A 15522-nucleotide genomic window follows, 5' to 3' on the forward strand; every position below is an offset into this window, starting at 1 on the left:
ATTTAATCCGGACCAACCTGGATGAATAAAGGTTTCATAAAATTAAATGAAAATATGTCAAATAGTCCCAGTGTTACCTTGCTTGTCCATCTTCTTGCGTATGCTCGTCTTGGGGAAAGAGGGCCAGGAGTAGTTAAAAGGAGAGTCAGAGTATGAATCCATGACTCTGTGTTTCGTCTATGAGTCTCAGAGCACCCTGCTGCCTGACCAAGGCTTTAACACCAAAACACCTTTGTTTTTAATTTAAAAAAGAAACATATTTTACTGAACTTCAATTTTCCTCCAGGTTGGATATTCCTGACTATCTCTTGTACATTCAGTGTGTTCTTCAGTTCAGGAGTCTTGGTTGGACTGATGTTGTGCTAGTTTACTCCGTCTGAGTCTCAGCAGAGTGCAGACACTCACATCAGCAGTAAGCCAGCATGTTCCTACAACTCCCCCTCCCCCGTCTCCGACTCCAAACGCCCCTTCTACCCTGTCCCCATCAAAACTCCAAATCATCTAGCATATCGAGACTGCTTTCTTTGTCTCTTTTTTCTCTTGCGTTCTTGCCTTCTCCACCTCCTTTTCTTCCCCAACCTTCGCTCTATCCTACCCTCTCCCGTCGAGTCTCTCTTTCTCGCCTTCTCCTCCTCCATTTCTCTTTTTTATCCCTTCTTCCCCAACCCTCACTCTATTCTACCCTCTCCCATCCAGCCTCTCTTTCATTCTCTTCCTCCTTGTCTCTTTTTTCTCCCTTCTTCCCCAACCCTCGCTCTATCCTACCGTCTCCCATCCAGTCGCTCTTTCTCACCTTCTCTTCCTCCTTTTCTTATTTTCCTTTTCTTCCCTAACCCTCACTCTATCTTACCCTATCCCGTCCTGTCTCTCTTTCTCACCTTCTCATCTTTTTCTCTTTTTTCTCCTTCTTCCCCAACATTCGCTCTATCCTACCCTCTCCTGTCCAGTCTCTCTTTCTTTCCTTCTTTTCATTTTTTTCTCCAGCCTTCACTCTATCCTACCCTCTCCTGTCCAGTCTCTCTTTATTTCCTTATTTTATCTTGTTTCTCCCTTCTTCCCCAACCCTAGCTCTAACCTACCCTCTCCCGTCCAGTCTCTCTTTCCTTCTTCTCCTCCTTTTCTCTTTTTTCTCCCTTCTTCCCCAACCCTCACTCTATCCTACCCTCTCCCGTCCAGTCTCTCTTTTTTTCCTTTTTCCTCACTCACCCACCATGCTCAGCAGAGAGGGGGAGAGACCAGAACATGAGGGGAGGAGGAACGAGTGACTGAGGGATAAAAATGACTAAAGGAGAAGGAAAGAGAGAGAAACAGAGTAGAGAGGAGTGCCCGCCTCAGATCATCTTGAAAGACAAACACAGGGCCAGACAGCTGGTTCTGACCTGAGGAATCCACAAGGAGGTCAGTTAGAGTCAGACAAGAATTAATCTCAGTCCTAGAGTTAACGCTGTGTGGAGAACACAACACACACGGCAACACTACACCCCCCACCCCCCCACCCCCCCCACAAGCCCAGGGCACAACACTACTCACTAAACACACAGCCAAACCACTCATATGCACAGAGGAATGTTCTAAATGAGTCCTCAGAGAGAGGCTGGATCCTAAATGACACCATATTCCTGATATAGTGAACTATTTTTGACCAGGGCCCATAGGGTCAAAGTAGACATAACCAGAGTCTTCAGCAGTCTTCAGGAAGGAAGAAAGCTCTTGGAGAGGATAGTGACTGAGAAACAGAGGGGTTTCAAGGAAGATTGCCATGTCAGTAAAGTGGAAACAGGCAGCAGCAGCACAAAGAAACCAATAGACTCTCAGAGACTCTGACACACACCAAGTTGCCAGTGCAGTATTCTATATCCAAACACAGTTTGTACTCCCCCTGGAGGTCTGATCGAGAGTTAAAAACAGAGACACTGTGTGTTCACTCTATTCCACTACAGTTGGCTGCAACAACCCTTCAGACAAAAACCTTAAGAGGAGACGAGGAGAGGAATGAGGGAGCGTCAAAGTCTGGCACTTTAACAACTTGCTTTCTTTCCCGGGGGGTGGGGGTGGAGGGAGGGTGGAGGGAGGGAGGTAGGATGGAGGGAGGGAGGGCGGAGGGAGGATGAAGGGAGGGTGGAGGGAGGATGAAGGGAGGGCAGAGGGAGGAGGGGGGGTGAGGAAAAATCAAGGTGTAGAGGAGGATGAGAGCAAACAAAAGGAGAGAGAGTAGTAGCAAGAGGGGGCAAAGGGATAGGGACAGAGGGTTAGAGAGCGGCATGCGTTAATTGGAGGTAAAGAGCAATAAAGAGCCAGCTTATCAAGAGAGGAACAGGAAGACCATTTAAACTACACTCCAGATTCCTCATTCCCTGACTGAAACTTCATCTACTGGAGTAATGTTTATCTATTAGCTACCAAATTAAGTGCAGTCAGAGCACCATATTTCAGGGATACATATTGCTTTTTGGGTACTTGTCATACTCCACAAACTTGTTAACAAAAATACTGGAGGTCATTTGTAATGCTTGAGAGCCTGACAAATGTCATGTTTGGTATTTGTGATGAGGAATTCAAATTGATTGCATGTGTGTGTCCACTTTATTCCACTACAGTTGTGTGTGAGATAGTGTATGTGTGGTAACCAATACAAAGAACAGAGAGACTAGTAAATCTGGTAACACATACATAAAATGTACACACACACACAGACCCATTGACACACAAACATGCACACACATTTTAGTCACTAAAATGGCTTAACCATACAGGGTGAAAACAACACCGACCGCGGGATATTACAATTAAAGCTGCCAGTGCCAAGTGTTAAACCCCGAGCCCTGAGCATGCAGCCACAACATTCTTACCCAGAAACATGTGTGATTCCTAAATGTCACCCTATTCCCTGCATAGGGCGCTACCTTTGTCCAGGGCTGATAATGCACTATGTAGGAAATAAGGGGCCATTTAGGACGCAGCTCACACCAGCCAATCATTAACCCGCAGGATGTTCACCAGCCAATCATTAACTCGCAGGATGTTCACACCGTCTCCAACCAAAGGTTAGCCAAACCCAGTACCACTAGACCCTGATCTAAGGTGAGTTTTGTGTTTTCTCTTCAAATGGTAAAGGTAAGCATCTGGGGAATGGTAAGCTGATCCCATATCTGTGCTAATGCAGAGAAAGGACTCCGGGAAATGTGTGGAAGGGCCCAGTGGAGGCCAGCAAGCAGAAACATGATCCTACATTCTGTGGAGAGATTATGGCTAGGGGAGACAAGGAAAGGAAAGAGGGAGAGTGACTAGAAGAGAGAGAGAGAGAGAGAGAGAAGTGGTGAGAGTACGCAAAAGAGAGATAGAGAGAAGTGTGTGGTTTTCTGAAGTACAGTACAGTAATGGTGCCCTTGTGGAGTCTGCTAGCTTAAATCTTCCTTTTCCGTTCGCCAATTAGATCCTGCAGATGAGGTCTCCTCACCTGAGCAGCGTCAAAGTCTGACACTTCAACTCTCTCTCTCTCTTTTCCTTCTAGGTTCAGTTACAAACATAATAATCTATGATAGGAAGGAAGTTATAGGCCACATTCACTGTGAAATTCATTTTGTGTGAATTATTTCATGATACACCTGGCCCTGTATTCATAAAGCGTCTCAGAGTAAGATCTAGGATCAGTTTGGCCTTTTAGATTATAATGAATACATTTACATGGGCCGAGAGGACCTGATCCTAGATCAGCACTCCTACTCTGATTACATGGACTGAGAGGACCTGATCCTAGATCAGCACTCCTACTCAGAGGCTTTATGAACAAGGGCCCTGAAATACTATGATCTGATGAGACATAAAAAGCCTTACCAGAGTATGTCAGTGATTCTTGTTCTTGTTCTTCTTCTTTTAGACAAAACATGAGGTGCTCCTCCAAGTCCTGAATGGAGACACAAAGAGGCTTTTCACAATGCTACACACACTGAGAAAAATGGGAGTGAGAAGAAAGTTTGTGCATGGTACCTGGACTCTCTGTGTGTGTGCTGTGCACGCGCCCATGTCTGTGTGTGTGCGTGTGTGTGTGCGCCCACGTGTTTGTGTGTGTGTGTATATGTGTAGTCAATTACCTACCACCTGCATCACATAAACCTATCCTGAAGGATGTAGCACACTATGAGCATGAACACAAACACACACACACACACACACACACACACACACACACACACACACACACACACACACACACACACACACACACACACACACACACACACACACACACACACACACACCTCTCATAAAAGCCACTTTTCACCAGTTTGATGCCAACTCGAACATCCTAACGATACTTCAGAATTTAACAATGTAGAATATTGAATCAGAACACAAATCCCCGATGTTTTGTTTTAGCCAACCTTCTACCATTTAGCCGGTTGAATTCACATTCATATACCGTATGTAACATTGAGTAAGGTAAAGACATTGGGGTCATAATATAGGTAATATTCAAAGAATAAAATGTATTTCTTAGTCACTACTCACATTGTCTACTGTAGCGGTACTGCCTGCAGTGATGACAGGATACAAACCTCGACAAAGAAATTGTCAAATAAGCATGATGATGATAAGGTAATACAGAAATCATAACATTTCAAACAGCCATTCAAAACAAGTCCAGTAGTTGTTCAAAGACTGCTCTATGACATACAGGTAACTGCCAAAATAAAGGAAACACCAACATAGTGTCTTAATAAGGTGTTGGGTCACCAGAACAGACTCAATGCACCTTGGCATAGATTATACAAGTGTCTGGAACTCTATTGGAGGGATCCAACACCATTCATTTGGTGTTTTGACACTAAGCACAAATGCCAGTTGAACGTCTAGTTTTGATTTACATTTTGTTGAGTTGTCAACTAAAGTGATTTCAAAAAATAAATCCAAACATTTCAACATGTCATTGTATTTAGGTTAAAAGTTGGGTGAAAAAAAGACAAAATGCCCTTAAGTTGATTACTTTTTGCAAATCCAATTCGTTTTTGGGTTGAAATGACGTGGCAACAACGTTGGGTTGTTGATGGTGGTGGAAAACGTTGTCTCAGGCGCCGCTACAGAATCTCCTATAAGTGTTCAATTAGGTTGAGATCTGGTGACTGACACACACACACACACACACACACACACACACACACACACACACACACACACACACACACACACACACACACACACACACACACACACACACTTTAAACCCCCTATTCTCCTTTGAGACACCTCTTTCAAAGTCACTGAGACATCTTCTTCTAGCCATGGTATTTGTATTTATTATGGATCCCAATTAGCTAGGCAGCAGCTACTCTTCCTGGGGTCCAGCAAAATGAAGGCAGTTATAACATTTTAAAAACATTACAATACATTCACAACAGATTTCACAACACATTAAGTGTGTGCCCTCAGGCCACAACTCTACTACCATATATCTACAACACAAAATCCATGTGTATGTATAGTGCATATGTTATCTTGTGTGTGTATGCATATGTCTATGCCTTTCTTTGTGTCTATTCACAGTCCCCGCTGTTCCATAAGGTGCATTTTTATCTGTTTTTTTAAATCATATTTTACTGCTTGCATGAGTTACTTGATGTGGAATAAGGTTCCATGTAGTCATGGCTCTATGAATGTATACATTTCATTTCATGCATTTTTTTTTGTACTGGCCCCCCGTGGGAATCGAACCCACAACCCTGGCGTTGCACACATCATGCTGAAGTTGCAAACACAATGCTCTACCAACTGAGCCACAGGGAATCATGCATATTATTAATGTTAGCTCTCTGTGTACATCCAAGGGCCAGCCGTGCTGCCCTGTTCTGAACCAATTTCAATTTTCCTAAGTCCCTCTTTGTGGCACCAGACCAAATTGCTTAACATTAGTCTAGGTGCGACAAAACTAGGGCCTGTAGGACTTGCCTTGTTGATAGTGCTGTTAAGAAGGCAGAGCAGAACTTTATTATGGAGAGACTTCGCCCCATCTTAGGGAAAGGGAAAGGGGGATACCTAGTCAGTTGTACAACTGAATGCCTTCAACTGAAATGTGTCTTCCGCATTTAACCCAACCCCTCTGAATCTTAGCTACTGTTGTATCAATATGTTTTGACCATGACAGTTTACAATCCACGGTTACTCCAAACAGTTTAGTCACCTCAACTTTCTCAATTTCCAGATTATTCATTACAAGATTTCAGTGAGGTTTAGAGTTAAGTGAATGATTCGTCCCAAATACAATGCTTTTAGGTTTTGAAATATTTAGGTTAATTTATTCCTTGCCACCCATTCTGAATATAACTGCAGCTCTTTGTTAAGTGTTTCAGTCGCTGTAGTAGCTGACATGTATAGTGTTGAGTCATCCGCATACATAGACACACTGGCTTTACTCAAAGAAAATATTGAAAGAAGTAAGGGGCCTAGACAGCTTCCCTGGGGAATTCATGAATCTAACTGGATTATTTTAGAGAGACTTCCATTAAATAACACCCTCTGTGGTTCTGTTAGAGAGGTAACTCTTCATCCAAAATATAGCAAGGGGGTGTAAAGCTATAACACAGTTATGGTATACAAAACAATGGACAACTGTGCATTTGTATACATGACCCTATGCATAATCACACGTTTTAATTGCTTAAATTACTCAGGAACCACACCTGTTTGGAAGCACCTGCTTTCAATATATTCTGTAGTGTTTCCTTAATTTTGGCAGTTAACTGTAAATGAGCTCCATTTGCTATCAAATATTTTTTTAATGTTGTAGCTCCATAACAGGGTTGGGGTTGATTCCATTTCAATGTTTTTTAATTAGGAACATTTGGTTTACTTTCTGAATTGACAAGAAGTTAAATGTAGTTTCACCATTAATTGTAGTTCTTGCATCCACACGTAGGAGAGTTCCTTCGTCTTTGAAGTGGTAGTGTATACATTAATAAATACATTTTGAGAGAGGAGAGAGAGGAGAGGGGAGAGAGGGGAGAGAGGGGAGAGAGATTTGGAGAACATTTGGAGACCCTATGGACCCTTGTCAAAGTAGTGCAATACATAGAGAATAAGGTAACATTTGGAACTAACTCTGGGCCAACCCTGTCTGTCTACATGCCAGGCCTGATCCAGTTATATTGAGGTTTGGAGAACGTTTAGAGACCTTATGGACCCTTGTCAAGGTATTGCAGTACATAGAGAATAAGGTAGCATTTGGAAATCACTCTGGGTGTGCCCTGTCTGCCTGCCAGGCCTGATCCAGTTATATAAAGGTTTGGAGAAGGTTTAGAGACCCTATGAACCATTGTCAAAGGAGAGCACTACACAGAGAGTAAGGTACCATTTGGAACTCACTCTTGGCCTGCCCTAATAGGCTACCTGCCAAGCCTGATCCAGTTATATAGAGGTTTGGAGAACTTTTAGAGACCCTATGGACCCTTGTCAAAGTAGTGCACTACATAGAGAATAAGGTACCATTTGGAACTCATTCTGGGCCTGCCCTGTCTACTTGCCAGGCCTGATCCAGTTATTTAGATGTTTGGAGAACGTTTAAAGACCCTTTGGACCCTTGTCAAAATAATGCACTAAATAGAGAATAAGGTACCATTTGGAACTTAGTCTGAGCCTGCTCTGTGTGTCTACCTGCCAGGCCTGATCCAGTTATATAGAGGTTTAGAGAACATTTAGAGACCCTCTGGACCCTTGTCAAATGACTACACTGCACAGAGAATAAGGTGCCATTTGGAATTCACACTGGGCCTCCCATTTCTACCTGTCTGCCTGGCCTGATCCAGTTATATAAAGTGTTGGAGAACTTTTGGAGACCCTAGTCAAAGCAGTGCACTACACAAAGAATAAGGTACCATTTGGATCTCACTCTTTTTTAATTTACCTTCATTTAACTAGGCAAGTCAGTTAAGAACAAATTCTTATCTTCAATGACAGCCTAGGAACAGTTGGTTAACTGCCTTGTTCATGGGAAGAACGGCAGATTTTTACCTTGTCAGCTCATTGATTCAATCTTGTAACCTTTCGGTTACTAGTCCGACGCTCAAACCACTAGGCTACTCTGGGCCTGCCCTGTGTGCCTGCCAGCCATGATCCAGTTATTTAGAGGTTTGTAAAACTTTGAGATACCCTATGGACCCTTGTCAAAATAATGCACTAAATAGAGAATAACGTACCATTTGGAACTCACTCTGGGCCTGCCCTGTGTGTCTACCTGCCAGGCCTGATCCAGTTATTTAGAGTTTTGGAGAACGTTTACAGACCCTAGGGACCCTTGTCAAAGTAGTGCACTACATAGAGAATTAGGTTCCATTTGGAACTCACTCTGGGCATGCACTGTCTGTCAGCCTTCAAAGCCTGATCCTGTTATATAGAGGTTTGGAGAACTGTTAGACACCTTATGGAGCCTTGTCTAAGTAGTGCACTACACACAGAATAAGGTGCCACTTGGAACTCACGCTGGGCCTCTCATGTCTGCCAGGCATGATCCATTTACGTAGAGGTTTGGAGAACGTTTAGCGACCCTGTGGACCATTGTCAAAGAAGTGCACTACATAGAGAATAGGGTACCATTTGGAACTCACTCTGGGCCTGCCTTGTCTGTGTGCCAGGCCTTATCCAGTTATTTACAGGTATGGAGAACGTTTAGAGACACTATGGACTATTGTCAAAGTTGTGCACTACACAGAGAATAAGGTACCGTTTGGAAATCACACTGCCCTGTCTGCCTGCCTGCCTGCCTGGCCTGATCCAGAATTATAAAGGTTTGGTGAAAGTTTAGAGAACCGAAGGACCCTTGTCAAAGAAGTACACTACACAGAGAATAAGGTGTCACTTTGGAACTAACGCTGGACCTGCCCTGTCTGCCTGCCAGGCCTAATCCAGTTTTATAGAGGTTTGGAGACCGTTTAGAGACCCTATGGACCCTTGTCAAAGTAGTGCACTACATAGAGAATAAGGTACCATTTGGGCCTCATGAGTCTGCATGCCTGCCAGGCCTGATCCAGTTATATAGAGATTTGGAGAATGTTAACAGAGAATGTCCATCAAGCTGTCATATCAGCTTAGCCCACTAGGGAACCTCCCCTATCATTTCCTTGTAACCATATTTACTGTTTGTTTGTTTATCCTGTTAGGGCTAGGGGGCAGTATTGACACGGCTGGATAAAAAACGTACCCGATTTAATCTGGTTACTACTCCTGCCCAGTAACTATAATATGCATATAATTATTGGCTTTGGATAGAAAACACCCTAAAGTTTCTAAAACTGTTTGAATGGTGTCTGTGAGTATAACAGAACTCATATGGCAGGCAAAAACCTGAGAAGATTTCATGCAGGAAGTGGCCTGTCTGACAAGGTGTCGTTCTTCTTGTCTCTGTTTATTGAAGAGTGAGGATCTTAGCTGTCCCGTGACACTTCCTACGGCTGCCATAGGCTCTCAGAAGGCGGCAAAATGCTGAATCGTGGCTTTGCAGGCTCTGGCTGAAACAAAGTATCGCGTTTGGGTAGTGGCTGGTTACAGTACTGTGAGACTCAGGCTCGTGCCCGCGTCGACCGAAAGCTTTGTTTTCTTTCCTCTGTTTAGCTAAATGGACATTCCCGGTCGGAATATTATCGCTTTTTTATGAGAAAAATTGCATAAAAATGGATTTTAAACAGCAGTTGACATGCTTCGAAGTACGGTAATGGAATATTTAGATTTTTTTTGTCACGAATTGCGCCATGCGTGCGACCCTGATTTACCATTTCGGATAGTTTCTGGAACGCACAAACAAAACGCTGCTATTCGGATATAACGATGGATTATTTTGGACCAAACCAACATTTGTTATGAAGTATCAGTCCTGGGAGTGCATTCTGACGAAGACAACAAAAGGTAATCAAACTTTTGTAATAGTAAATCTGATATTGGTGAGTGCTAAACTTGCCGGGTGTCTAAATAGCTAGCCTGTGATGGCTGGGCTATGTACTTAGAATATTGCAAAATGTGCTTTCACCAAAAAGCTATTTTAAAATCGGACATATCGAGTGCATAGAGGAGTTCTGTATCTATAAATCTTAAAATAATTGTTATGCTTTTTGTGAACGTTTATCGTGAGTAATTTAGTAAATTGTTAGTGAATTCGCCGGAAGTTTGCTAGGGGGGAAGGTTGTTCTGAACGTCACATGCTTATGTAAAAAGCTGGTTTTTGATATAAATATGAACTTGATTGAACAAAACATGCATGTATTGTATAACATAATGTCCTAGGGTTGTCATCTGATGAAGATCATCAAAGGTTAGTGCTGCATTTAGCTGTCTTCTGGGTTTTTGTGACATTATATGCTAGCTTGAAAAATGGGTGTCTGATTATTTCTGGCTTGGTACTCTGCTGACATAATCTAATGTTTTGCTTTCGTTGTAAAGCCTTTTTGAAATCGGACAGTGTGGTTAGATTAATGAGAGTCTTGTCTTTAAATAGCTGTAAAATAGTCATATGTTTGAGAAATTAAAGTAATAGGATTTTTAAGGTATTTGAAAATCGCGCCACTGGATTAGACTGGCTGTTGCGTAGGTGGGACGAATTTGTCCCGCCTGCCCCAGAGAGGTTTAGCATTTCTGTGATTATTTAGTTAGTAAATAAATGATTAAGACAATTGATGTATGGGTGATTCATAGTAAAGGCTGGGTTCATGCAGACAACCAACGATTTACGATGTTCGGAATGAGACTAACGTGAGGTAAAGAATAATTAATTAATTAGAAGACTAATTGATCAGATATTAAAATATCTGAAGAGTTATTTTAGGAAAATTCAAACTTTGTAATCTGAAGATTTTCCTTGGTGCCCCGACTTCCTAGTTAATTACATTTACATGATTAGTTTAATCATTTAATAATAATTACAGAGAATTGATTTGATAAAATAAGTCTTCAATTTAATGATAACAAAGACATGACATATAGATGTTTGGAGAGCATTTAGACACCCTATGGAGCCTTGTCAATGTAGTACACTACAAAGAGAATAAGGTGCATTTGGAACTCAATCTTGGCCTTCCCTGTCTGTATGCCTGCCAGGCCTGATCCTGTTATATAGAGGTTTGTAGAACGTTTTGAGACCCTATGGACCATTGTCAACGTAGTGCACTACATAGAGAATAAGGTACCATTTGGAACTCACACTTGGCCTGCCCTGTCTATCTGCCGGGCCTGATCCAGTTAAATAGAGGTTTGAAGAACGTTTAGAGACCGTATGAACCCTGGGTCTGCCCTGTCTGTATGTCTGCCTACCAGGCCTGATCCAGTTATATTTTTGAATATTCTACATCCAACTTTGAGAGGAATAGTCACTCTGGTACATCTAGACATTCCGCTAGCGGAACACCTGCTCCAATATCCAATGATAGGCGTGGCGCGAATTACAAATTCCTCAAAAATACAAAAACTTCAATTTTTCAAACATATGACTATTTTACAGCATTTTAAAGACAAGACTCTCCTTTATCTAACCACACTGTCCGATTTCAAAAAGGCTTTACAGCGAAAGCAAAACATTAGATTATGTCAGCAGAGTACCCAGCCAGAAATAATCAGACACCCATTTTTCAAGCTAGCATATAATGTCACAAAAAACAAAACCACAGCTAAATGCAGCACTAACCTTTGATGATCTTCATCAGATGACAACCCTAGGACATTATGTTATACAATACATGCATGTTTTGTTCAATCAAGTTCATATTTATATCAAAAACCAGCTTTTTACATTAGCATGTGACGTTCAGAACTAGCATTCCCACTGAACACTTCCGGTGAATTTACTAAATTACTCACGATAAACGTTCACAAAAAACATAATAATTATTTTAAGAATTATAGATACAGAACTCCTTTGTGCAATCGAGGTGTCCGATTTTAAAATAGCTTTTCGGTGAAAGCACATTTTGCAATATTCTGAGTACATAGCCCGGCATCACAGGGCTAGCTATTTAGACACCCAGCAAGTTTAGCCTTCACCAAACTCCGATTTACTATTAGAAAAGTTTGATTACCTTTGGTGTTCTTCGTCAGAATGCACTCCCAGGACTGCTACTTCAATAACAAATGTTGGTTTGGTTCAAAATAATCCATAGTTATATCCAAATAGCGGCGTTTTGTTCGTGCGTTCAAGACACTATCCGAAGTGTAAATAAGGGTCACACGCACGACGCATTTCGTGACAAAAAAATTCTAAATATTCCATTACCGTACTTCGAAGCATGTCAACCGCTGTTTAAAATCTATTTTAATGCCATTTTTCTCGTAAAAAAGCGATAATATTCCGACCGGGAGTGGTGGTTTTCATTCAAAGAGAGATAAAATAAACAATGGAGTCGACTCGTGCATGCGCCTCAGTTTCATAGTACTGTGACTGGCCACTATCCAAACGCACTAATGTTTTTCAGCCAGAGCCTGCAAAGCCACGATTCAGCTTTTTGCCGCCTTCTGATAGCCGTAGGAAGTGTCACGTAACAGCAGAGATCCCCTGTATTGGATAGAGATAATCAAGAAGGCCAAGAAATTGTCAGACAGGGCACTTCCTGCATGGAATCTTCTCAGGTTTTGGCCTGCCAAATGAGTTCTGTTATACTCACAGACACCATTCAAACAGTTTTAGAAACTTCGGAGTGTTTTCTATCCAAAGCTAATAATTATATGCATATTCTAGTTTCTGGGCAGGAGTAATAATCAGATTAAATCGGGTACGTTTTTTTATCCGGCCGTGAAAATACTGCCCCCTAGCCATAACAGGTTAATGCATACTATTTACAAGCTGTAATAATGAGTGCAGAATGGGTTTAAACTAACACACCCAATTGCCTACTTTAGAATGAATCCCATCTTGAGCACTAAACTTGAGCTATTGTGCAATGTGTAACTTACATAAAGGTCATGAGCATAAAGTTCAAGTTGCCTCACCGTGCCCTGTATAGTTTCAGACTATATAAATAAGTTAGATCCGCTTGGGCTTGGTTTACTTAGACTGGTAGTACTCCTATATCCCATTGGAGGACAATACAGTACAGTGATTCAAACAATCTGAGCCAACGAGAGCTTGGCCCAATCCCAACCACTAGTTCTTCTTTCTCCAGTATGGTCTCCGACAGCCCTCTTCTCAGGCCACCTAATCAAATCAAATTGGTGAGACTTCCACCTTAGCTCCATCTTGCCCTCTGATAGACATTAACATACTGCTTACACCTGTCAAATCTAGTCAGATCTCCACAAATGTATAGGGTTTAGTGGTCGAGTTGTGACTGGGCCCTTCTGTCCTGGCAAAGTCAGAGTAGGTTGCCCAATGGTTAGGATTTGGGGAGTGTACTAAGTGTGGAACAGGCTGCGTTAGCTAGAATAAGCGCTTTGGACTGCATGGATTGATCAAATCACACAGACAAAGACTAATGATGCATCCTTAGTGCAGTGTATAGGGAATAGGGTGCCATTTGGGATACACTCAAAAACTAAAGTACCATTCATTCCTGGTTCATCCACTAGTTCTTCTTTCTCCAGTGTGGTCTCTGACTGCTCTCTTCTCAGGGCCTTGATCTAAGAGCAAATAGATGAGAACAGTTCAATCATGTTATCATCAGATTGGCATCTATTCCATCTCAGTTCCGTCAGTCAATTATTAGGGGTTCACAGCGATGCTTGTGTCAAATATTTCATGCATAGATTGGTACCTTTTTTCTAATTTGACAGAGCAACAGGAATTCGGAAAGGGGCACCGATTGGCGGCACTGTTGTAAGCAGTCTCACTTAAACCCTCATTTGACCTAGAGACTTAAGATTTGTATGTTGGTGTCCTTCCTCATGCTAAATAAATTTTCCGCAAGACACATAAGGTCTCTCTCTCTCTCTCTCTCTCCTCAAAAATACACCCCAGTGTTCTATCAACTTGAAATGTATCATCGCTGTCATAGATATCCCTAAGATGAATCACACTGAATTTGGTATTGATTGTCTCAAAACAACCAAGGAAACTAGTCATTATTTGCTTATATGACACTAATGCAAAAAAATATTTTCTCCTCGTGAACCATATGTCAGATTCACTCCAGATGTTGTATTTAGACTCATGATTGCACATACATTAAGATAGTTCCTACATGATAGAGTGCTTGCTTTGTTATCCAACTAATCTTGTGTCCTTTTTGTCATCCTGTGAACCCCGTTCATTGCTGCTCGTAACTAAAAATGTTTTTTTAAGTCTTTTAAAATATATATGTTTAGGTGTTTAACACTTTATTCAGACAGTATTTAAATGAGATGGGGAAACAGGCAAGAGTGAGAAACAATGGGAAGGATGGACGCAGGGATTGAACCCTGGTCTCCTACTGGGAGATATACAATATATGTGACATTTCAAGCCTTGAATTGGAATTTTACTGACCTGTCGTAGGAAGTTGTCATCTCTCAGTCTGTCTCTCAGGAGGAGAATATCAGCCTGTCGGTTCTGCTGGTGGTTCCACTGTGGGTTCTGTCGGACAGTCAGGGTCAGGTTCTCTGAGTCGTGACAGAACCTCAGCAGATGAGAGTGGACAGCCCACACCTGGGACAGACCGGCCGGCGGCGTGGCCAGGGGGTTGGGGGGGCTGACGTAAGACAGGCAATCAATCATTCAATCAATCAATTATGCCAAAGGGAAATTTAGTTGGCAAGCAGTAATCACACAAAAACAAAAGATTACACACAATTTACACTCAATTCATTTAAATGGACAGCAAACATGTTGTGATATACACCACATGGTCAACTTGAATACAGGTGGTTGACGTTAACAACCCTTATCAAATATTCAAAAATGTATTAAAATAATGAGATGTATCCACCAATCCAAAAAGAGGAATAGGTGGGAGTTTGACAGCCTGCCGTAATGCTTTGTGGACAACAACTCTCATTGTTAGGTCAGAGAGACAAGTACACTACATGACCAAAAGTATGCTCATTGACACCTGCTCATTGAACATCTCATTCCAAAATCATGTTGGTCCCCTCTTTGCTGCTAAGACTATCTGCCTGGGGCGGCAGGTAGCCTAGTGGTTAGAGCATTGGGCCAGTAACTGAAAGCGTTCTGCCCCTGAACAAGGCAGTTAACCCTAGGCCGTCAATGTAAATAAGAATTTGTTCTTAACTGACTTGCCTAGTTAAATAAAGGTTAAATAAAACAGCCTCCACTCTTCTGGGAAGGCTTTCCACTAGATGTTGGAACATTGCTGTGGGGACTTGCTTCCATTCAGCCACAAGAGCATTAGTGAGGTCGGGCACTGATGTTGGGCGATTAGGCCTGGCTCGCAGTTGGCATTCCAATTCATCGCAAAGGTGTTTGATGGAGTTGGGGTCAGTCAAGTTCTTTCACACCGAGCTTGACAAACCTTTTCTGTATGGACCTTGCTTTGTGCAGGGGGGCATTGTCATGCTAATACAGGAAAGGGCCTTCCCCAAACTGTTGCTACAAAGTTGGACGCTCAGAATCGTTTAGAATGTCAT

General features: G+C 42.1%; 1 protein-coding gene across 2 annotated transcripts in view; it reads right to left on the reverse strand.

The window, feature by feature from the left end:
* The window catches only part of LOC106587046 (rho guanine nucleotide exchange factor 28), an 89132-nt gene extending 87775 nt beyond the window's left edge, over positions 1–1357 (reverse strand). The window contains exon 1 of one of the 2 annotated variants that reach the window (XM_014174918.3): positions 78–1357. In XM_014174918.3, the coding sequence (XP_014030393.3) occupies positions 78–162 (85 nt within the window). In that variant the 5' untranslated portion in view covers positions 163–1357. The remainder of the gene's footprint in view (positions 1–77) is intronic. The other variant, XM_082969334.1, reaches the window with a different exon arrangement.
* Positions 1358–15522: the final 14165 nt, after the last annotated feature.

The sequence above is a fragment of the Salmo salar genome, chromosome 26 (genome assembly GCF_965601325.2).
Source record: "Salmo salar chromosome 26, fSalSal1, whole genome shotgun sequence".
Classification (NCBI taxonomy): domain Eukaryota; kingdom Metazoa; phylum Chordata; class Actinopteri; order Salmoniformes; family Salmonidae; genus Salmo; species Salmo salar.